Below are 26045 nucleotides of genomic sequence, written 5' to 3'. Positions count from 1 at the left end.
CTATTGCCAATAAGATAAAGAACGCTGGGCTAGTCGATTTATTGTTAGTAGCACATTTACATTCGCATATAATCGTTTACGTATCGTTACCTACCAAATATAAAATCAAATAAGATGATACTGTTGTTAATACCGGCCGATTTTCGGTATTCATCGAATTATCGAAAACACGACCAAAATATATATATACATAACACCACTTCCACTGAAAGAGTTTTAATTAACTGGACGCGCGCGCGCACACATACACATGAGCTTGAATTTATACTATATTTATTCAAGTGGCTGGTAATAAAGTTTTTTCTAATAATTCATTAACTACCCGCCATAAAGATGTATACTACCAACGGGGCGAGTTCCTTAAAAATAATTTTGCCACGTCCGACCGTAGACGAATCTTCTATATTACATGTGTATATTTTAACCGAAGGGAGAGTATATTAAATTTTTGACCGTTAAACTTTTCAGCCGTTCGGTCACATCTTCCCTTTCCGTCGTCGGTAAATGAATGGCGGCCGACGAATAGAATAAACATACTTTCTCGGTCCTCCCTTCCCTCCGTATCCATACATATGCACATGTATACGGGTCGCGCTTAAGTGCGGCATCTCTCGTAAATCTCAAAGTCCAAAACTTTCACGTCCCATATTTCGCGGTACGTAATTTCTCTACTTCCGTAAACGACAATCTAGAATACACTGAGCCTACACAAACTTAATAACACGTTGACGATGATTTACAGCGAACGTAAAATAGTTGATATTATCACACGGCATTGCGATTCGGCACTTGGTAAAAATATGCAATGATCGAACAACAGAAGGGTTGTATTATATTTAAATTGATCAGAGTGTTCACGTCCTGTTTGCTAATTGCTCACAATCTAAAGCGAACCAGTTATTTCAAATTACTGTTTATTTAATTGGTGTACTTTTGTATCTGTAATCACATGTGGACCAAATAGTTTATTCATAATTGATCGGTTGATGGCGAATATAAAATCGTTTTATTATTTGCTTTATTAAAATTATAATTATTATAATTTTTTTTTTTTTTTTTAAGAAATAAACTAATTAATTTTAAGAATAACTTGAACCGAGTACACATATTTCGCATAAAAAACTTTTTCGATACAATTTTGGTTTAACAAAAAGATAATAAATGTTTTTAACAATACGTTACTTCAAAATTAATATATTATGTAACCGAAATAATGTATCATTATTTTATAGTAAAATAAATAATTATCATCAATAAAATACGAGAAGAATTTTCAACAGACAATTAATCATAACATTTTTCCGTTAACTAAAATATGTCTCTGCCATATTATTATATCTGCCATATATTAAAACATGATTTTCTAAATCTTTGAGAAATACTATAGAATCAATAGATATTTTCATACAAATTATTATTAATTGTACATTAAAATCACATATATGTATACCTACATATATAATAGTATAAAATATATTTTTATTATCAGAAATATAACATTATACTTGTAGGTAGGTTAGTTAACTACTAACATAAAAAATGAAGTTCTGTTACAATAGAAACGTATGCTTTAATCATCCATTACAACCATGTAGTAATATTGCATACACGGAGCGCCGTCCTTACTATCCGTAAACATAACCCAAATTGGTTATGTACCATTGTAATATCATAATTAAAATACGTGTACTGTTGTAGTACATATTGTTAAATTATTATGGTTCTGATCAAGGATTAATTACTATAATGAACATCGAATATGAATGAAAATGTTACTACATAAGAAAATCAAAATTAATTCGTGTAATAAAATTAATAACGTTATACAATAGTTTGGTAGATTAAAATACATTAAAATGTACGCGATGCAACAATATAAAAATATTTTTGAAGAATATTTTTTCAAATATAATATATATAACTAAAAAGATAAATACTCACAGCTAAGATGTTACGATCGGATCAAGTGTGAAATATATTATAATATAATAATTAATAATATTGAAAAGTTAACATAACCAATATTCAAAATATTCTTCAAATGTTTCTTGTAATTATTATTAAATTTAATAAATTGTTATATTTTTAATGCCTATAATAATAAAAATATTTTAACAAAAGGAATTTCGATGATCTTGCAAAAATTAGTTTTCAATATTTCTATTTTCGCTGACAACCCACAGACACACACATTTTTTTATTTGTCAGATACACAGATTTGTTGAACGTAATAAATGTAGGTATATATATTAATACATAGAAGAAGGATTGCTTTTTTATACAACATTTAACCTACATATAAAAGTGATTCATCATCGAAAGTGATATGTTCTATTACTTTTTTAAAAAAAAAAAAAGAGGGATGAAAAAATCAACCATCAGGATAAGAGAAATACAATTGAATAATTTTCTTCGCCGTAGTGACGTGGGTGAATAAATAAAAATAAAAATTATTAAACACAAAATAGTAGGTATAAAAAACAAAATCGTTATACGAAAGTTAATACCTTTTTAAAACGGGCGAAACTCCTTTTAAATATCGACGAACAAGGAAAAAACGTATGAACGCATATTTTTATGTATAAATACACATGTGCTTGTTTATTTATATTTTATTCGTTTATATAGTAATATGGGAATGAAACGTCGGTAATTATAAATCACTGCGAGTTGTACTTATAATATTAGAATTAATATTACAAACGAAGAAAGAAATAATAAAGCACAATTATGATAAATGCGTGTACACATAATAGTATACACATACGAGTATAATGACAGTTTATCTAAATAATCGATTTTAAATATCTTAAGTTATCCATCGTTGTTTATGAACGAATGGTATTTATAAGCACAATAATCTTTATTAATGTACAATTTGTAATATAATAAAAACAAAAAAACATTTTTTTACTTCTGAAACTGTAATGATAACCTGCTGTGTACATTTTCGTGTTTGTATAGGAGGTAATGACCGCTATGCACCAACAAGGTTTGGACACGACGATCGCCATGTTATCAGATGAGCACGAAGATCATGAGCCATCAAGTTCGAGAGATCTGTGAGTATAAAATGTATTTATATATATATATATATATATATATATATATATATATATATATATTATATTTTTGAGTACAGGAGTAACAGGAAAAATTAATTTAATAAAAAAAATAAATAAAAAAAAATACACAAACAAACCCTTAAAACGATTTTAGCGTGAGAATATACCCTTACTCATATATTATCATAAACGCGCGCGCATTACATATAATATTATATACATGTCGTATGCACGACGTGCAACGTTTCAAAAGGTATCATTATCAGACTCGACATAGTTAAAATTCCTGACGTGACAGATCCACCACTCATATATTCGTCTGAAAAAATAAAACAACACTGATAGACGATTAGATGGGGGGTAGAAAAAACGAGAACGGAGCCTATGAGAATAAAAATCGAATTCAAGTATATATAAAATATGTATACAATACCTTTCACGATGATCCAGGGCTTACACATGCAAATTTCAACAACCGAATTCGATGTAAAGGCTTTAGGAAGTAGATAAGAAACCATCGTTTACCAGCATTATGAACACACCCCACTTATGCACCGTAGGGGCAAAATACAGAATAATTTTTATTTCTCTTATTTTTCTATGACAATTTATGTCTCTTTTAGAAAAAAATATATTCTTAAACAATTCAAAAACGATCGGTAATATAACACTATACAATAATATTGTGATGAAAATCTATAATTTTTCTATTTTGTGAGTTTTTATTTATATTATTTAAAAAAACAAGACTGTAAAAAAAATACCAGTGCACAACTTTTACCGCCCGTTCAAATTTTAAGAATACTCGATTATAGTTGTAAGTATAATTTAATCGTCGATACAATATACTCCTTAACGTTGCAAATGTGTTTATCGCAGTTTACCATCATATACTTATTAATCTAACTCCTTAATTATTTCCAGTGGTTATAAATGAAAATTTCATTAAACACTATTTATGCATAAATTCAAAATTTGACTTATTCTAACTTGGTCAATTTTGTAAATAAAAAAAAAAATTTTATACAAAAAACGTTTAAAAAGAAATAATTTATCCGAATATGTAAAAAAAAGTAGTGTTTCCATTAAAAAAAATTTAAGTTGTGTTGCGCATGCGCACACCAAAGTGTTGAAAATTTGAAAATCATAAATAAATATGTATTTAAGTACCCCCTAAGCACTCTAAAATATTCTCTTCAATACAAGGTCATCCACCTGAGATATTTAGTGTTGCCTTAAACCGTGATCACACTGTATAATCAATAATTTTGAAAACATTTTGATGAACTACCAATACCTTTTTGTGTGAATCATAGCCTATGTAACAATATGTCATGTAAAATGTTATTTAGGGTTACCAGTACTCGATATTTTGGTTTGATCTTTGATTATAACATGAGACGGAATCTTCATACAAACAACCTAGTTATGAGTTTACGCATTCTCAATTTTAGTTTTTATAAATTGCGGTGTATTGTGGCTTTGAACACTATGAAAATGATTTATCTATAGATAAATCATTTTCATAGTGTCATAGATCTATAGATCTATATCAGTCGATTTTTCAGTATAAATTATTAGTGTGAGGAGGATTAATTGAAAATACCTTAAGAGTTTTACAAATACAACAATATAAAATAATCCGAATCTGACTTCGTAAACAAGAATTAGAAGACTCTACTAATCTTAATTTTAAAATGTTTGATGTCCTGTCAGTAAAAGAGTTGAATAAAAAAATATCAACCATGTGGATTATTAAATACCGAAATAACTGGGTTTATTTTATAAACACTCAAAATAAAATATATTAAAAAACATATGATGCCACAATAAGTCATTGTAAAAAATCTTTTTATAGGAGATTCGTTTATTATTTTAGAACTAATTTATTTAATTCCATACCTATAAAATAAAAAAAAAAGCTGCCGTTCAATGAAGTTTCAAGTTAAAAAATGCGGCCATTAAATGGATTCTCAGTACTATCGAAAAGTTTTATTCATAATTAGGTAACTTTATATTTCTTAATATTTTTACATGTATTATTCTTCATCTGAATTTTTTTGTTATTCTATTTTCTATAGAAATAATAAAGTGAAAAAATAAAATAAAAAAATAAAAGTAAAATAATAAAGTAAACTATGAACAATAAATTAATATATTGTTCATATTTCACTCTTTTTACTAGATTTATGTATTAATGTTGTAAATTTAAATTTAATTATTTTAATAGTGTAATTATCAATGATATAATTTTGTAACTCTGTACCTACACAACAAGCCAAGCTTAAAGGAGATATTCACAATTTTAATATATGCTAAAACTTGTATAATAAGTATATTTGTATAATTAATAAATAAAAATAAACAATATGCGACTTTTCAAAAACACACATGCACGCAGATTGACCATAAAAAGTAATCATCTCGTATGTTGTGTAGTATACGTGAATTTCTTTTAAATAGGACACGGAAATATTATAACTCTTTTTAGTACCCGTTCGTTGCAGTAGTAGCGTTTCCCACACGCTGTTTTTATAAAACATAACGTGTTTATCAAACAAAATACAACAGAATCCTAAATATAATATGCATATACGTGCAAACTACATTGTAACACGGTGACTTCCCGTCGCGTAAGCACCATTTAGTATCGTATATAACAATTTGCAACACACACACACATACGACTAAATGCATATAAACTTTTATATATTTCAATGGAATAAAAATACTCATAAACAATATATATGGACACAATAATAACACGAAATATATCTATCCGTATATATGCGGTTGGTGTTCTGTAAAAACACACTGCATTTGCTCTTAGTGAACATCACTGTGATCGATTAATTAATGGATAACGACTCTTGTGGTGGCAATCCGCCGCACCTAGGAGGGCTGGGAGATAAAACATACATCGTACATTCGACCAATATTTAGCGAGCGATTCTGTACGTGAAATAATAATCCGTGTGAATACGAGTGGTAAATGTTTATGTTCGCTGTTCCTTTCAAAAATAATATGAAACATTATACAAAACTACGTCATACCATACCGATGGTATGATTGCAGCATGTCCCGTGAGGATTTACAATTCGCAATACATCCTCTTATCGCAATAAATGCCAGAGTTTTGTTTTCTTTATTCCACAATTCAATGCGGTCTATAAAGAATTCAAGTTTTTAAATACACCTTACTACAAGTAATTAAAAATGGGAATATTGGAGTTCGTAACTTTTTCGTCACGGATGAGTGATTGCAATTAATACAAACCATCTACAGGCAATTATTTCTAACCGATTTCCTACGTCATAAGGAGAAAACATAAGCGTTTCATATACACCACATGAAAATTTTTCTTCAAGTCAAACTGTATTACTATACTAGTACAAAAATAATAAAATAAAATACAACACGTATCGCTATGTTTGTAGTTTAAAGGAGAATGCGAAAAATTAAAAAACGTGATTTTACCCAATGGGTAAAATTGGAAAAAATGAACCATATTTTGTAGGTCATACGATCAAGAAATACGAACCACAGTATTTAGCATTTAAGTAATTAATGTAACTATAAAAAAAAAAAAAAAAAAAAAAAACCGTACAAATTTCAAGTAAAACCGTGTAAATAATAGAAGCATAATACTCAAAACATGCTTCTTATATCATATCCTTACGATTGGTTTAATGTCCTTACTCGAAATCGTCAAAAAATTAACTGTTAAAGAATTATTTTATACGACTAATATAATAATATAATACATTATGTGCTGTAATAATAGCCACGTGATTACAACGTATAATTATTACAAAAAAAAAAAACCCCGTCACGAAATGATGCGAGCATATATACAAATAATGAAATGCTTAACAAGTACCAAAAAAACGCCCTTACACAGGAATCGACAGTTTTAAATATTAATCCAAGTATACCACTATACAAAACACTTTTTCTCAGCCGTATGTTATCTGTGAAGAATAACAGCTCACTCATAGAACACGTCACCGTTGAGACACTGAAAATAGAAATAATATTCATATATTAGGTCTTTCTGCATATGGAACATTGGAACACTCAAACAACGTGTTATCCCGTAATTCTTCACGATACGTAACCTGTTCGTAGGCACGTTCGTACGAATCAAACTGCAAACCTATAGTTGGTTACTAGCTACCTAAACATAATGTCGTTGTAATTTGATTTTTACGGCCAAAGTGTATAGAACGCGTACACCACGCTCTTTATGGGAGGAAGTTTTTTCGTTCGCCGGTACTCCCCCGTCACAAACATCCCTTCAACGGTCTATGCATCAACAGTATTTCACACAAAAGAACGCGCGCAATTTAGTCTAAATGGGTATAGGATAAACAACTGTAATGCATACTTTTTATTCGTCGTCGGTTCGATACTAATGGAATATGGTAGTAGCGAGTGGTGGTAGGAGCTGTGCACATGTAAATTGCCTCGGGAATTCGGGTAAATGTCAAAGTCTTAATGGCGACGGCTGTGGTGGCGCGGCGCGACTGTAACGCAGTAAAAAAAAAATAATAAAAAAAAGGAAACAATATAATGCATACGTATAATACGAAATACCGTTACACGAAACGTTGTTGTTCGGTGTACATGTGTATGATACACGCATCTATTTGTTTTGGAAAATCCGGTCAAACAAAATATGTATACGTACATAATAAAGGCGTCGAAAAGGGTCGGATCAAATTGTAGAAATGAAATGAACCGACGCCCGAGGGAAGAAAAAATTGACTATTTTATTATCACAACCGCCATCCCCACTGTCACATACCTTGATTTAGTTTATAATGAATAACCTGCAAAAGCCTATGTTGTCGGCCTTTTGATGTTTCATATCTTTTGTTACATAGAAAGAAGTTAGGATAGTAGTCCATCATGGGCGCCCGGAGGGGGGGAGGGAATGAGGGGGCATTCCCCTCCCCCTGCAATCCAATAGAATGTTGAATATTTTAACTTTTATTTTGATTTATCAACATTTCATCGATATTTTTACTTTAGTGTGTGCCGTGTGATGTTTTTGATCGTAATAATAATATATTATAAGGCGTACCTACAAAATAATGCGTATTACATTAATTGCGCAAAATTAAATACGTTTCAATTCTGTGAATTGATATTAATCGCCTATTGTGTAAACTACTTATGACGATCGACGCACCACGCTTCAGTTTTTATTTAACTAATTTTTTAGGTTGTAAGGAATATATTTTTAATGTTCTTTTTGGTGTTTACACAAAAACATACGCACACAATGTCTGTCAGATAACTGAGATAACTAAAAATAAATCGAATGTACAATATCACATTGGGAATTATTGTAAAATTAAATTATTTGTCAACGGGCCGTCTATTGAGAAACACGGACCACACTGAATTACATACGTATTGTATTTAGTATATTTAATATTTTGTTTTATTGTTAATATTGTTATGGACATTAGAAATTTTTTTAAAAAACCCAAGCTTTGTGATTCTCTTAATTCTCTACTGGCTCTACTTCAATTGAAATAAATAATAGTACATTCAATATGGAGTCGTCGGAATTGTGTGTAGTTGAAAGTGCTTCGGTTACCATGAATACAAAAAATAACCATGGTCATGTAATCTTAACCTATGAAAAAGATATTGGAAATTATTTGAACGTCGAAAATATTGACGATTGTGTAAAACATGAACTTTTACGTAATCCTTGGGTACCGAATACTACTTATGACTTTAAAAGTGATTTGAAATCAGGAAGAACTCGAGCATTTAGACATCAATGGTTGTACGAAAACGGTTCATGGTTAACATATTCAGCTCTTGAGGGTGTAAAAGGAGCTTTTTGTAGAATATGTGTGTTGTTCAAGCCATCAATTCATAGAGATGTACAAGGTGAATTTATAATAAAACCTTTTACTAAGTATAAGGATTTTCATGCATCTTCTAAAATATATTTGTCTTCAAATTGGTACACTGCTGAATCAATGTCAAGAGCAAAAGATTTTATGGATATTATGAATTGTAAAAAAATTAGTGTTATTGAACAAGTAAATTCTGGATTGCATAAATAAATAGAAACTAATAGGCTAAAATTAAAACCTATTATATCAACTATTTTGTTTTGCGGAACTCACGACCTTCCCTTACGAGGGGAAAAATCAAATTCTGGTGTTTTTCATGATCTTTTGAATTTTCGTATTGAATCTGGCGATGAGATATTGAAAGATCATTTTTTAACTAATGTGGGAAATGCTAAATATTCATCCCATAGAACTCAAAATGAATTACATTGTGTGGAAAAATATTAAAAGAAGAAATAGTATGTGATGCTAATGCCGCGAATGCGTTTTCCATTATTGCTGACGAATCAGCAGATATTTCTGGTGATGAGCAGAATATACCTAATATACCACTTTTTTGCGAAACACGCTGGTCTTCAAAGTATAAGAGTATTAGGCTATTTTCTGAAAATTTTATTGCTATAATTCAAAGCCTTCAATCTTTGTCTATTAATGGTCTTATAAATTCGAATACAAGACAACGTGCACTATGTCTATACTCATCAACCTCAAATTTTTCATTTATAATTAGTATGAAAATAATCGCAAAATACAGCGCTATCTTAGAACCGGTTACAAATATTTTACAAGGTGTACCAATGGAGCTTTATAAAGTTCGGGAACATGTAGAGGAATTGATAAAAATGTTTGAAAACAATAGAACAAATGCAAATGAAATCTTTGATTTATTATTTACTGATGCCAAATCTATAGCAGATGATTTTTAAATCACTGTTACTTGTCCCAGAATAACTGGAAAACAATCACACAGAAACAATTATTCATATGAATCTCCCAAAGACTATTATCGAGTATCAATTTTTCTACCTTATCTAGATTCTATAATTCAGTGTATCAAAGAAAGATTTGAAAAAAGTAATAGTGTTGCTTTTTCACTACAACACCTTCATCCTACATTATTTATAAAAATGAAAAAACAAGAATACACTGACAGCATAACTAATATTTATAATTTTTATAAAATTGAAAATTTGTTAGCTGATAGTGAAAGTTGGTATAGTTTATGGCAAAAAAAAGACTGCCAAAGTATGGACATAATAGATTTACTAGAACACAGCAAAATATTTTTCCCTGGCATTACAATTGCATGAGAAATTTTTCTGTCTTTGCCAGCTACAAGTTGTGCAGCTCAACGATCATTTAGCACTTTACGAAGAGTTAAAACTTGGCTTCGGTCTACGACGGGTGAAGACCGATTAAATGGCCTATGTATGTTAAGTGTCCATCGTGAAAGAGTTGATACAAGAAAAGAGAGATTAATTGAACAGTTAATAACAAAGTTTGCAATAGAACAACCACGAAGACTTCAGTTTTTATTTAACTAATTTTTTAGGTTATAAGGAATATATTTTTTAATGTTCTTTTTGGTGTTGGATTTCATATAATTCTAACACAATTTGTAGTTTACAAGGAATAAACTTTTTTTAACGTATTTTTTTTTTTTTTTGTGTTTGATTTCATTATGCCCCCCCTGATAAATTTCACGGGCGCCCATGTAGTCCATCGGGTTTCAAACAATAATTGTCGAATGCAACGGATATTTCTTTCTTTTATGAATTTGCCTGTTTTTGTTTTTATTGCACAGAAAATCATTGTGTATATGTGAAATAGTTTGTACATTTAAAAATAAATAAATAAATAAAAATGTATTTACAATCGTTTTTACTTTGAAAACTGACCAATACCGTGAAATTGAACAAATATGTCATATAAACAAAATAAAAATCATATATACATTTGAATTTCTAGACAGAATTCCATAAAAGTTTTTTCTTTCTTAAACAACTCTCACACTTTGTTTCTTGTTCTAGAATTGAGCAATTTATTTTCTATTTTAATAAATAGAAATTTGGAAGAAGAGTTTCATAAATTTAGTGATGAATAGTGTGGTCAGTGTAGGGCGTATTTGCTCTGTGATTTCCAGCAAATCTTCAGTGTTAACTAACATAATTGTATAATTAGTTAATATTTGTATTCTTATCTAATGAAATTTCAATCAAATATCGAATTAAAATTAAAGAGATAGGGGATTTATATGTGTTTGAAAACATATATATTTGCTGCTGGTTACAATTATTTGTCTAGTTCATTGGATAGTTGGATCTCCAACGATGTAGTTAGAATAATTTTCTTTTGTATTGTATTCATTGGTTTGGTAAAATTAAGATACGGGTTGTTTGGGTGTCAGATGCAAGAACAGTAAAGATACGAAGAACATTTGATCCAATCTTTCTTATTTTTTTTTTTTATTGTGGTCCGTTTAACTCGAAAGGATTATTTTAAGTGTGTATTTCGTTTGTAAATTAATGCTATCCATATTATTTTTCGGTAGTTCAATGTTTTGTACAAAAGAATGAACCTTTTGGAAGGCCATCGAGTCATCTTGATTTTTCGGTAAGTTTGATGTTTGGTTATGATACTCGTTAAAAACTGGGAGTGGCAAGTCTTCGAATGAATATGTATGGCTTTTTTTGTTTGCTGACAACGGTATCTACAAAAGTAAGTTTCAAAAGTTCGTAATTCAAAGAGAACGATGATGTATTTTCTCGGAAGCTTTATGATTTTTACATATTTTTTTACCGCAGAAGTTTAGGATATGAGATAATTCGTCTTATACGAAATCGACTTCCAAGGGAGGGGGCAAGTTTTAAGTAGTTCATTTGAGAGAGATTGAAATACAATGTCAAGTATACTTCAAAAAAAATTTAATTTTTAATATAGAAATTAGGTGGTATTTTTATATTAATATTTGTAATGTTTTCTTTCATGAATTTATGATTTTGTAAATCATAGAACTATAATGCTTCAAATTCCTTATTTTCAAACTTCATTTTATATATACTATATATAAAAATATATTAATATTTCATAGCAATCTCGATCAAATTAATTATATTTGAATATTTTTAATTTTATTTGTAGTATCTTATATATAATGTATACTTTAACTGACTACTAAACTAACTATTCAATCGTAACTAAGGACTATTTAATTTTAAATTCTATTTTATCTAATTAAATATTTATCTCATAAATAATTGTTTATTTTATGTTTTCGTATTCAATTATTAACATTAAATTTCTGGACTTAAAAGAAATCTGTGCATTCTTAAATTCCATACCATTTAATTTCTCATTAAATTCTGCAAATTCAGATGACATCATATCATGTACATCACGTATATACAATGTAATTATATATTGAGTAACACAATATAATTATAAAATGCGTATATTACCAAGAAAGACCCATTAGATTCGTCACTAAAACAAACCATAAGAGTACCTATATTATTTACGAATAGATAAATCACATTTCACAAGTGAAATGTATTATACACAATCGTAGGCGTTATAAACCCACGCATAATAAATAACTATTGCGGTTTCAACATACGTTTTTGAGATAATGCAGCAGTTGAGCCTAAATCTAAGTACCCACCATCGTATGTACTGTTGAATCAACGGATTTTCGACCATTATCTTTTTAATGAATCACAATATACAACATTACTAGATTTTAACGCTATCAATACAACATTTTATAATATATGTAAATAATCGTAGAAACGCATCGAAAAATTTATCAAAAATAAGACATTGCGCCATTTTAAAACGTCAACATTTATTTTAATGGTTTTCGTATGATTTAGTTTTCAATTATTTAGTCAATACTTTAGTCATCTATCAATAATGCACCGTCGATTCCGTGCACCCCATGTATTATACTACTATTTGCATTAAAATTATATTTACTCTACCCATTAATAGTGTTTTAAAAAATTCAATTGCCAACTCATCTACAAGCTTGAACGTAAAATTTTAAATGTTAAATTTTAAATCATTGCGTCATCCACGCGGAATACGCAAAATCGTACAGATCTTTATAATTTAAGGATTAGCTGCTGTGCTTACGTTATATTTCTTCTCAAAGGTTTTTTCATTATCATCAGTACGCAATAATGGTACTTGATTGGTGGTACGGTGTTTACTTCTAATGTTTTGATAAAATAAACGTTGATATACAGCCAGGTACTTACTTCTAATGTTTTGATTAGATAAATGTTGATATACAGCCAAAGTTTCCGTACTACTAGATCTCTTAAGTGAATTTTGAACTGCTTTCTATTAATATGTATATACATATTCTCGAGTTCATTAACCAACGTGAGTATATACGTGTTAATTGCCATTTCAAAGTTTATACAAATGAAAACTACAAAGGAAACGACTCGGGAGACTGATGTAGAATTTTTATTTAAGTGCAGCCAACTTTGAAATGAAAACACTATTGTTACCCGATTTCAATATTAATTTTTCGGGTTGTAATAAACTCGATTGATGAAACACGCACAATAAAAACAAATACTAAGCGAATACTACGTGAATATTGTACACATATTCCTAGTCTTGTATATAATTATGATACTTTTTCTAGATTTTTTTTTTATTCAAAATATGCAATTATTTCAATGTTTTTTTTCTTTCAGCTTGCACTAACCTACCAACACGTCATTTTTTTTTAATATTTGTATTCATTTTTAATCTAACTTAAAGTTTATCCTATATTAGTATTTTATATTAAAAATTACAGTTCATCGGGTTAAATATTATTTTCGCAATAGTCCATTACGATACATTGTATATTACGCGTATATTTTCGTTTCGATCATTAATCAATTCTTCAAATATTTATAATATTTCAATTATGAAATAATGGTTTTAATTCATTTTCGCCGATAATAATAGATTTTCCTGGAAACCACGATGACTTACCATTTTTAATAAAACTTTCATATTGTCTTTTACCCCCAGAGAAAATAGTTCACACATAGTTGATTCAGCTGATATCTCATGGGGCCAGCACTACAACCCAATTTGGCTTGGCATATTATTTTTCGTAAATTTGAAAGCAGACTAGATGATCTAGATTCGAAAAAATATACGTCATCATAAAATTATTTATTGATTTATTTAGTATGACGAATTTTACATTGTGTTACCAATTTTTTTTGGTTTATTTCATGTAACATTCGCAAAGACTTTCAATTTAAAAACCAATTTCAATAAAAAAAATTTCAGAGATACAATATAATACATATATTTTATAAATTTTTCTCATAATAATAATCATTTTTTTTATCACCGTAGTAAAATATACAGTTTTTATAATTTAATATTTCTTACTCTATACCAGCGGTTTTCAAACTTTTTTTTTACGTACCACATGAGTATATTATTAATCAGTCACATACTATTGATGATTAAAAATAGAACGATACAAACTTCACATAGTTAAATATCTTTATTTTAAATAAAAAGGCAGTAAAGTACTAAAATAAAATAATTATTTATTTATTATTAGAAATTTATTAGTGTTTTTAAATTAATATACGAGTCAAATAATGAATTTTTAATTTCCATTCTACCACCATACGGCCTTTCGCGAACCATTGGTGGTACGTGTACCACAGTTTGAGAAACGCTGCTCTATACAAATCCATATGGATTACTTCTAATCAATCAAAAATTATGACGATTACATATTATTTTATCATAAAAACCATACACCAAAATCATTCATGAGTAGGTTTAGGGAATTATAGCTCTAAAAAATACACAAATATGCTTCTAAAATCATTAAAATATGCATTATAATATGCAGTTATATGCATTAAAAAAAAAAAAAAAAAAATGACCACATAGTACACAAAATAAAACGTGTTCATCTGATGTAAATGTATCTTTAAACACCGAAACAAAATTTTTTAGTCGACTAATTGTAGACTGTTGTACTTTCGGTATTACACAATGTTACAAAACATACGTATATAGCGTTTTACGTATAATTCGACGTTGTGTAGTTGCGAGACGCAAAAACAACGACCGATAATAATCAACTGAACTGAACACTAAACAAATAATCTATTATTCTATATCGACATCCGGTCGATATCCAGCGGGTTATACGGTCGATACAGTTGGGCGATACCCTTTTCCACCAAAAGTGTATCATTCCCTTTTCCACCAATATCCGTTTCCACCAAATAAGATATTGACCACATTTTTACCAAAACAATTGTATACTACGCTTAAATTAAAAGCTATAGCACAGAAATAACTTTATTTAACATATACTATTAATTCAATAAATATAAAGACATTATATAATATACACAATATAGGTTGGAAAATGTTAAATTTTATTTAAAAAAATGGTCAAATATAAAAAGATGAAAAAATAATATATTATGATATACGATACCTTAGTTATGTAAATTGTAACTATATATATATATATATATAATTAGTTGATATATGTTAATTGATCCAATAAAAAATGTAAAGTTGTTTAGTACTAGTGTTTTATTTCCACGTTTACTTTTGATAACTTTAGCCATCATAGAATTATAAATTTTAAATTTTACGTTTTATTTTAATACACACGCAGTTGTAATGCACTATTTAAACTGTGTCATCTTTTCACTTGCTCATAAAGTATTTGACTATTTAGATATTATAATGGTTAATGGACATTAAAGTACATGCATAAGTCCGATAACGGTTTAACATACAATTAAATACAATAAATGTACAATATACATTGATTTAAAACATGGACGTTGAACAAAAAAAGAGGAAACCGCTCTAGAAGCTTTTGAAATGTGGTGTTAGCGTAAAATGGAGAAAATAAAATGGACGGAATTGAAGACAAACGAAAAAGTATTAGATTTAGTCAAAGAAAAAAGAACATTGCTAAATAATTTAAGGTCAAGACGATGGCATATGATAGGTCATACGTTAAGATATAATGAAGAACTCCATAGCCTCATACGAAAAGGTATGATAGAAGGAAAACGCGGAAGAGGTAGACCAAGAACATGTTACATAAGTCAAATAATTAAAGATGCAAGAGTCGATTCGTACAAACAACTCAAAGACAAAGCACAGGACAGAGAATCATGGAGAGAACATTTAATGTAGACCAATCTACGGATTGAATACTAAAAAAAAATACATTGATTATATTGTATGTATATTTATATATATTTTACATCAATCCGAAAAACTCATGAAAAGTATAGGTATTTTATCTTATTTGGTGGAAACGGATATTGGTGAAAAAGGGAAAGATACACTTTTAAAGGAAACGGGTATTGGTGGAAAAGGGAAAAGTCTACTTTTGGTAAAAAAGTGTTACGCCCATACAGGTTTATAGTATTATTGACAAAAATTGCATAAAAATTATAAAGAAATATGAGAGGTAGTTTACAGATAGCATATTACTAGAAGTATTAAGTCCTATTAGTACATTTTTTTTTCGATCGGTTGAAATATGTATACACGTTATATGTATCAATAATTTTTAATTTTTATAATAATAATAAAATTTGAAAAATTTGTCAAAATATGCAAAATAAGCATAACAATATTAATTATGCAACCTACTGCAAAATCTATCAAATATACAAAAATATGCACATTCAAATTTTAAATCTGATATCATGGCACCAAGATACGAATTTATTTCGCACTTTGCTATATTTAACAATAATTAAAAAAAGTATGCAAATTCTAGAAGTCTCTAAGCCTATTCATGACACTATACGACCTATGACAAAATAGAAAATTTTATATAATTCATTCTTTGAAGACGTTTCAAACATTTTATTTAAGAAATTCCTTGTGGGCATTAAGAAATTTATTACAATATTTGATATTTTACTAGAGGCTATATGAAAATAAATAGCTCACTCGGATGTAAACAAAAAATATAACGTTTATCACCGCAATGAAATTAGAGTGATCACAATTGAGGCATACAATCTAGCCATAATTTTCATGAGAAAAAAATTTGTTTTCTGATCATCCAACTTGGAGCCAGCATAGGAATTCATACCAGTTTCTCCTCTAGTACCTATTATATTGGGTTATGCTAACCTCTTGCAGTCCTTTAGGAGCTAATTGAAATGTAATGCTCTGTACAATTTTTCAGAACTAAAACAAATACAAAAAATATAAGTATTTTTTAAAATCCAAAAGATGGGCGTCTACCGATATAGTAAAATATTTTAATACAGAGAATCTTGCCAGAGCACTTTCTAAAACAAATAGTTACAAATTTTATGGAGACCACTTTGAAAATTCAATGTTTAACACATGCAAGTCATGAATTTGATAATGATAAGTGATTACATATAACAATCTTCAGGATGATAAAAAAAAAAAACAATAATATTGTATTGTACTTGAACATTAATTTAAATGACCTCATATAGCTACGCTGATTTGGTTACACCTAATTAGAGAGGCTTATTTATTTTCCCATTGTTTTCGGTCGTGTGAGCTATCTGTTTTCATATAGTCTGCGATTTAACCATATTAATAATAATAATAATTCAATTAAAACTCGTAATCAAAAACCCTTGTTTCTCAACATTGCGACTATTGAAAAATTATTTTTGATTAACTTTGTTCTTCATAACAACTAACAATTGTACAATACAGAATAAACAATATTTTACATTAGTTTTTATTCTGAATAATAACCTAATGAAGTTTTCGTTTTAAAACCAATCGGATGCGCTGTGAATGATTCTATTATTTGTCGAGATACCTAAAAATCCATAAGCATATGGGCTATATAGTAACGAGATAAATGTATAAAAAGATTTTTGAGCAACAATTGAAAGGCAAACTTCGTACACTATAAATCGTAAGTTATAACGGAAAATAGTGCAGTAAATTTTATTCACTTTACAACTTAGCAAAAAGTTTTATAAAATTATGTTGCTTTCAACAATATAACTGCAGATAAAACTAATCGCATTATTGACGTTGACTTTTTATGTTCGAACACAAGAGCGCGCGCGTGCACACGCATATTTTATGTGCCACGGAGTGAGTCAAGAAATGTAAACGTCAAAACGAAATAGTTTTTATTCTTGCTACGTCAACGTGTATCTATGTCCGAGAACTAACTCTTGTACCTATATGCGTGTATAAATATATACTACTTGATGTTTATAAAAAAAACCAGAAAGTTAATTTTTACTTTCGTAAAAATAATAAAACGTAGGTAAAAATTATGCGCGTAACACGAACACACAGATCGTTTTTCGTTATACATAGTTGTTCAAACGGAAAAATAACTCTTTCGCAAAGACAATATAAAACTAATATCACGATATTATTTTTACAGCTTGATAATAATTAATGTGTTTATCCGATGTGACACGTATCGGTGAAAATAAAATGAAAACTTTTTGGGAATATAAAAATATTTATAAAAAAAAATCATCTCTCCCAATATTCCGATATTTTTAATTTTTATTAATTTACTTCGTATAAATATCATAAGATAAAATAACCGGAGAAAAATATAATATTATTTTCAATATTTCTTAAAACTCAAAGAAACAACCGAGAAAAAATGTATAAAAAATATATCACTCGAGTTCAGTTTTCGGTTAATGTAATTTCTATGTTTCATACAAATCTAATTTTGGATGAAATATTTACCAAAATAATTCATTGCACTCAATATTGTCAATCGTTATTCGGTAATATTTTAGTAATTTAGTCTAATTCTGCCGTATGGGTATGTGCATTTATTCGTAATTCATAATAACGTTACGCCTTTGTTTACCATTTTAATATTAAAATGCTCAATTGTAAACATATTTTATTTTTCGTCTTTTAGCGGTCGGTTAATTATTTTTTGGAATTTGATGTCAACGTATTTTCAACTAAAAGTAATCATATACTATAAGACTTGTGATGCTAAAGTAGGACGAGAAAATGGTTTAATGTTACACAACATACAAATACAGATATTCATAAAAAATCGATCAACCATTAAGAAAAAAACTAACATTTATTTGAATCGTGAAAAATTTAACAGTTAGTAAACAATACTAAAACGTCATTCATTAATAAAGACTTATGTTTTGAAATACTGTCCACCAACATACCTTTTAATAAGCTAAGTAACATTCAATTTCAAGCATTTTCGGAAAAATATACGAGGAAAAAAATTCCGGCTATAACTACCTACTTTACATAAAAACTATGTCGATAAAATGTATAATGAAAGTACAAATAAAATAAGAAATGCTGTCATTCGTAAAAATAAAATGAATATAGACAATTTATTCATTAGGCCGATTTATCGTAAATTTAATTGTTAGTATTCATGAAACTAATAGTTCAGGACAATCAATTTCTTTAAATTTTGAAGTACTAACTAAAGGTCTACTTCAACCATGTGATATTATATATCACAAATTAATAAAGTTCAGACTGCTTTATTTGTGATCGTTTTGCGATTTTGATAAAAAAAGGAGACATTTTAATTGAAATTCTAAATTCGAATTCTAAATCCAATTTATATAGTACAACTACAAGTGAAAAAAAACGGAATATCGTCACCGAAGAATATTGTAATCCGCAGAGTAAATCTATTGAGTGCTTTTACAATAACAGTACATTATGTTCATTCAAGAATTATACGATTTACAGATTTATTCTAACCATATTTTTCGTAAAACATCCGAAGTAAAATGATTATGTGGTCTAAAACAAAATACAATGCAACTATCTGCTGGCCTAAAGGTGAATCGAGGAGTATTACCGAAGTATTATATTCCACGTTTTGCGTGATATCCCAACTGCTTAAGATATCATTTGTTTTCACTGTAACGGTGGGACAAACTTAATCCTTGTTAATAATTATTATTTTTTTTAATTATCATGAAAACTTTTTGCATACCCTTAACTTATCATTGGTTACCAATCAATAACTCTAGTGTAATCAAACGACCGATGTAAGCTAGCGATGGAAATATTTCATGATCTATGTCTAATACACACGTTATAGAATATACACGTATACGGAGTTACACTTCTTCGGTTTATCATAATTTAATACACCAATATTACATGTCGTAATACGAATAATAACACCTCTTAGCCAATAGCAATAATAATTTATGGTAGACAAATCATTTAAAAAATAAATAAACTACTTATATATTATAAATTCAAATGTGACATCGGAATAGGTAGTATATTACATAGTTATGATGGAAACACAATCACTGGAATTTAACGCTATTCATATAATACCTTATAATTTAATAATGTTATTTTAATAACTACGTATTGCATTCACGTATGCAAATGGCTAATTGTCTAAATTTATATTTACGCAAGAAGTTTCAATAAGTACCGAAACATTTATTTAATAAGACAGCTAAATTTACTTGATTATTATAACCTGATAGAAGATATTACATTGTTCAAGTAGTCTTTTCGTGGACAAATAATGGTAATCCAAATACTAATTGTATACGGTGTAAAACGTAATCGAACAAAACCCTTGGAATCACCCTTAGACCGAATGAACAAAATATATTTTATGCAATGTTGTTAATTTTTCTCAAACTCCGATCGTTAGACACTCAACTCTACGTTTCACAGTCTTTTGTAATTTTTTTCCAATTATGGGGAGCTTCTAATTATAAGAACACTCTTGTATTTAATCATGATATACGATAGATGTATGTGTGTGTATTGACTATATTGAGCCCGTTACTTTACCTTTTACGAGTACCATTCAGTACATTGGTCAAATAATTAGTCGCTGATACTCGAAACGCTAAACAGCTGAACATCAAAGGATTTTCAACAATAAAAATACAAAAAACTTAAATGTCTTCCAAAGCCAAATAACAAAACAGTGTTTAACTATAGATTAAACCCGGTGATCTAATGTTGATAGATTTATTTTAATTAATTATGATTAAAATGCTAATGTATTTGGAACATTTCTAGTTTACAGGACACCCAAAAATTTGGAAATCTTTTTGGGGGACTTATTCATATTTTGGATGAATAAAATGATGGTGAAATTAGAATTTGGCGCAAGAACTTAGTTTTGAAGTTATAGTTAATTAAAGTTTATAATTTTACATCGTTTATTTATCCACGTAGCCGATCGATAGTTCGATCCCCGCAAAGGTAAAACAAAATTTTGAATTTTTTTTTTTTTGAACGATAATTTTGTAACTGATTTGATCTCTTATCGTAATAAAAATTGTTTGTATTATTTTTTCGTAAAATCGGAACTTTAATTTTAAAAATTTTAGGACTTTGCTCGTTACGCCTGCCGGCTCCATTCACAAACTCGAATGCCATTGCGTGGCACTTTTCGGGGGGGGGGGGGGGAGGGGGGGGGGGGGGGGGGGGGGGGGATAGGGCTTCACCCCAAGAGGAATTATGGTCTAAACCTAACCTAGTTTTTGTACAGACCTTGATACTGTTGTAAATGGGATTATGCTCTGCATGTGAACCTAAAACCTCGTTACGTGAGTAAAATCCTGAATCGTCATTAAAATTGTTTGTACATTTTTTTAATTTTTTCTTGCGCATCGAATATCTAGTGCTGTGAAACGGACTATATGTATTGATATAACCTTATTATAAAATAATTATTATATGTACCGAATGCAAAAAAAAGTGGAAAAAAATGCAAAAAAATATTTTTCCCTACTACTACGGTATTGAACACATATCTCTCACTTTACTAGTGGTCCTGCGTTACCAATTGCACCACCACATCACTGAAGTAGATAATGGAAAATATAAATAATTTAATCAAAATTATCAAACTTCAATAGGCAGTTACTTCCAAAGTAATCGTTTGCACTATCGTTTTCAACGTTAAGAAATGCACAAGTTGACATAAAAAAAATCCGAAATTTTGGATGTCCCGTAAAGTAGAAATATACCATGAATTTAAATTCATAATTGTAAACCATATGTTTAAACCACACATGAAACGCTTTAACATCACATCGTTGAGCCTAAATATAAAATGATATGCAATGTACCTACCCGAACAATATATAAAATATAATTACTTGATATAATGTATGAGACTTTGAAATTTTTTAATCAAATAGGTATGTTGTGTATGATCTGGAATATTTTATAAATACGACGGATAAATATAACGATAAAATACAAAAACGACAAACGCCCGAACAATATTTTCGTATCAATAGTTTTAATTAAAATAAAAAATAAAGTTTGGCAACGCTTTGAGTTTATAAAAAAGTGAAGCCTGCACAACATTGAAAATTAAAAAAAAAAAAAAAATATTTACTCAACAATATCGAATAAGAAACGACTTGAAAATCGGAGTGCTCGATCATATTTTACCGGGCGTAGTCGGGCTCCAGCCAATTTAAATACTGAATTTATAAACGGGATACTACGATTATTTATAAGCTAGTATTATTATATTATATTTGTTAAACCCGTAAATAAATCAATGCAATGTTTGTTAAAGTTTAATTGGCAAACGGCATGTACTTGGTGAATTTGTCTAGAACACAAAGACCGTCACAAAAAACAAATAAAACGCAACTCGTGCAAACATTAAGCATTTTGACGCAGACGTATGTCTGTGTATGTGTGTCGGTGCGTTTGACAGTATAATAATAAAGTTATTGTGTTATTAATAAACACAAATCACGAAAAATTTGCTATGTTTTCCAAACTCCAGCGTTAACTATAGTGGTGAGACGCTCCTACAGTGGTTAAAAGATAATACGATTAAGAGGACGAAAAAACTCACTCATAGGTACAACTATGAACACTGATTTCAAACCACAAAAAAACAAATCGTAAATAAATATTAACATTTTATTGATATGATTTTTTTTTTATGTTTGAATGGGAACCGGCAGTCATAATATGTAATAAAATATCAGCGTTTCGGGGTCTAACTATCAAAAAATTATAAAAACTCATCGTCGTAATTTGTTCGTTGTATGTTTGCGTTGCAGACACACCACGTTCGTAAAATTTCACAATGCGCTAACTCTGTACAGATAAACTGTAACGGAAGTCATCGCGCGACACATGTTCGTAACTAAAATAAACGTAAACGTTAATTCGGAAAACGCTAAACAAGACGTAGATGTATACATAAAAATTTGAAAATTCCAATTTTAAGCACAGTAAGACAAATGACTTTTCAATAAAAAAAACTTTATATATCACACCCGATTCGGATCGTGTACTTTTTGAGTACTGTAAACTGATATTTACACTCATCTTCATGTCGTACAGTGAATTTCAAAGATGAAAAAACTTTACCGATAAAAAGTACATAAAAACACCAGACGATCCAAACCTGTTCCAGAAAAGTTAGATTCTCGATCAATATTAATCGTTTCTGTTTAATCGAATTCTAAAGGCATCAATTCGAAATACTTTGTGTTTTCAATTAACACATGGTTCGATATACGTTATACATATATGGTGGGCAGCAATTTCCGGTGAACATAAAACGTATCGTATGCGTGAACGCACGGCAACTCTCCGGCTTAATTAATTATATGTTAAAATTGAAACCATACACGGTCGAAAGACCGTCGCATCATGTGTACACGAATGCGAGTATTATACGTTGATAGTAATATAGGTTAGGTACATAGGCATAATCTGTTCGCGCTAGTTCATTATATGCACGACGATGAATTACGCGCTGCCACGCGCCTAAGCACCACACGGTGTAATGTTAAGCTTTGGGTGCTAATTAAGCCGGTAAATACAGTACTGCACGTAGTGTTGGTGATGGGAGAAATATGGGATTCCACACCCACACACACACACACACACACACACACACACACACACACACACACTCACACAAACATACACAAGTTTAAGTCTAGGTTAAATATAATGCACGATAAGCCTAGGGCGAGAAAATTTGGTTTTAGATAATGAATTAGAAAATTTAAAAAATAAATTATCGGAAATCGATTTTATTTCCCCTTTGGAAATCCAAAAAAAAAATTAATACAATACAACAAGTGTTTTAATAAAATAATAAATTATAATATCATGTGACATTACAATGGGATAACAATCCTAATAACACAATTGCGTGAAAAAACCTGATCGTTTTTAAGAAATCATATAGAATCGTAATATTTTATGGTGAACCATATTGGGTGTTGTATTGAAAAAAATCATTAAGTCTAGATTCTGGATACTGATTCGATAATATCTAGATGTCTATATATTATTCTCAACTTCAAACCTGCACACACGAACTGTGCATATTCACGTGTAAATAAATATGAAAGTGTGTAATACTGTGTCCTCATAAGCGTGCGCACGGTGGTACCGCATGCGCAGGCCTGACGATAAGGGGGAGGAAAAGGAGTAATCTCCCTAGGCCTAAAAATTAAGGATTATAAATTTTTAAAAATTAAATACACAATTAAATATAAGAATTTGATGAACACTGCGGAAAAAATTTGGAATACATTAATTTTATATTTATTTTCAACTAAAAGTATTTTTTCGGCTACATTACGATTCAGCAAAATTTGCGAAATTGTATAGATCTTCAAAACCATTAATTAACATAAACAATTCCGCAAATTTCACACACACACATATATATATATATATATATATACACAATTCTGCATGATTTCAAATGCAGTGTTGAACGATCGTTAAAACCTGAACTCACGTTGTCCATAATTTTGAACTGTACAGTCATATGTTTTTGATTTACCCGTGTAATTAGTTTGCGCAAACTTGTTTTGCCGGATCTTTATACGAAATTTTTTTTGTATATAACACTAATATAATTAATTATTTTAATATTTATATTTTTTTTTTTTTTGTACATTTTTTAAAAACTATATTTTAATTACTATTTGTATTTTGATTCTGATCAGTTTCTAATCAGATTTTATGTTTTTATTTCAATGGTAAAATATATTGTTACAATAAAAAAATAAAGTTTCATAACTTCAATATCATATGTAATATAATAAAATAATTAAATAAATATTTTTCTTTTTTTTTTAATTATTATTATTAATACCACCGAATATAAATTACTAGTACCTATATGAATCAAATCGTCTGTACATACGTATATCTATATCGTCTGTATGTGTTAACAAGAATTTATAAACGGATGTTACGGCAACGCTGCATTTGAAATCTTGCGGAATCGTTCATGTATATACGAAATATGCGGAATCATATATGTTTATGAATGATTATTAAAATCTACACTACATGTATACTATATTGTATACACTGTATAACCTTTAAATTTCTAACTATAAATAAAAATAACACCATTCATATGAAATATTATGTACAAAATTATGGAAAAATAACATTTTTTTTGAAATAATAATCGGAGCTAACAGGTTATTACACAAAAATGACAGCCAATTTTTTTCTTTATCAGAATATATAAAAACATTGATTTTCAAAAAAAAATTTCTCTTTATTCCACTGACGTCTTTAATTGTTAAATAACTTTTCATACGGACACCGACGCTAATGATCAGTTCTAACTTATAACATGATTTAGTGACCGAAATTATTTTGGATCTGTAATTTTTAAAACGTATAAATAATTTTCAATTGAATAAAAATTAATCAAAACAAATATTTAACTCAAAAAACGAAAGGGACGAAAAATGTTTAATATGCAAAAAGGACAGTCAACTCTAGCAGTTATTAACTTTTATTCAAAAGAAGACTAACTGCAAAAATTAATACAGATAATCAACTGCTTAAAACGATTTCGCATCCACAAAACCTGCCGTTAATTATGACTTGGCAAAAATTAATTATTTTTCTCTGACAGATTTAGTTAACAAAAATTAAAACGTAAATACATCAATTGATACATCAGTGATTGAAAAAAATACTGTTGAAAACTTAATAAAATTAAACGATGATTTATCCACAGAAATAAAACCAGTAGATATACGACCAAAATCAAAATTGCATATTTACGATTATGATATTGACATTGTAGATAT

The 26045-nt window shown here is 28.9% G+C and overlaps 2 protein-coding genes across 4 annotated transcripts in view; one reads left to right on the top strand and one right to left on the bottom strand.

The window, feature by feature from the left end:
• LOC112683638 (sex-regulated protein janus-A-like) overlaps window positions 1–26045 on the bottom strand; it is a 249428-nt gene that overhangs the window by 186594 nt on the left and 36789 nt on the right. The gene's annotated exons all lie outside the window — the stretch shown is intronic.
• LOC112683633 (arrestin homolog) overlaps window positions 1–26045 on the top strand; it is a 141664-nt gene that overhangs the window by 83838 nt on the left and 31781 nt on the right. The window contains exon 2 of one of the 2 annotated variants that reach the window (XM_025554747.1): window positions 2965–3062. In XM_025554747.1, the coding sequence (XP_025410532.1) occupies window positions 2971–3062 (92 nt within the window). In that variant the 5' untranslated portion in view covers window positions 2965–2970. Of the gene's footprint in view, window positions 1–2407; window positions 3063–26045 lie in introns of those variants that run through there. The other variant, XM_025554748.1, reaches the window with a different exon arrangement.

This window comes from Sipha flava, unplaced genomic scaffold (assembly GCF_003268045.1).
Source record: "Sipha flava isolate LNK unplaced genomic scaffold, YSA_version1 231_pilon_pilon, whole genome shotgun sequence".
In the NCBI taxonomy this organism is placed as follows: Eukaryota; Metazoa; Arthropoda; class Insecta; order Hemiptera; family Aphididae; genus Sipha; species Sipha flava.
The sequence above is the reverse complement of the archived record's forward strand: the minus strand, read 5'-3'. Positions and strand labels throughout refer to the sequence as shown.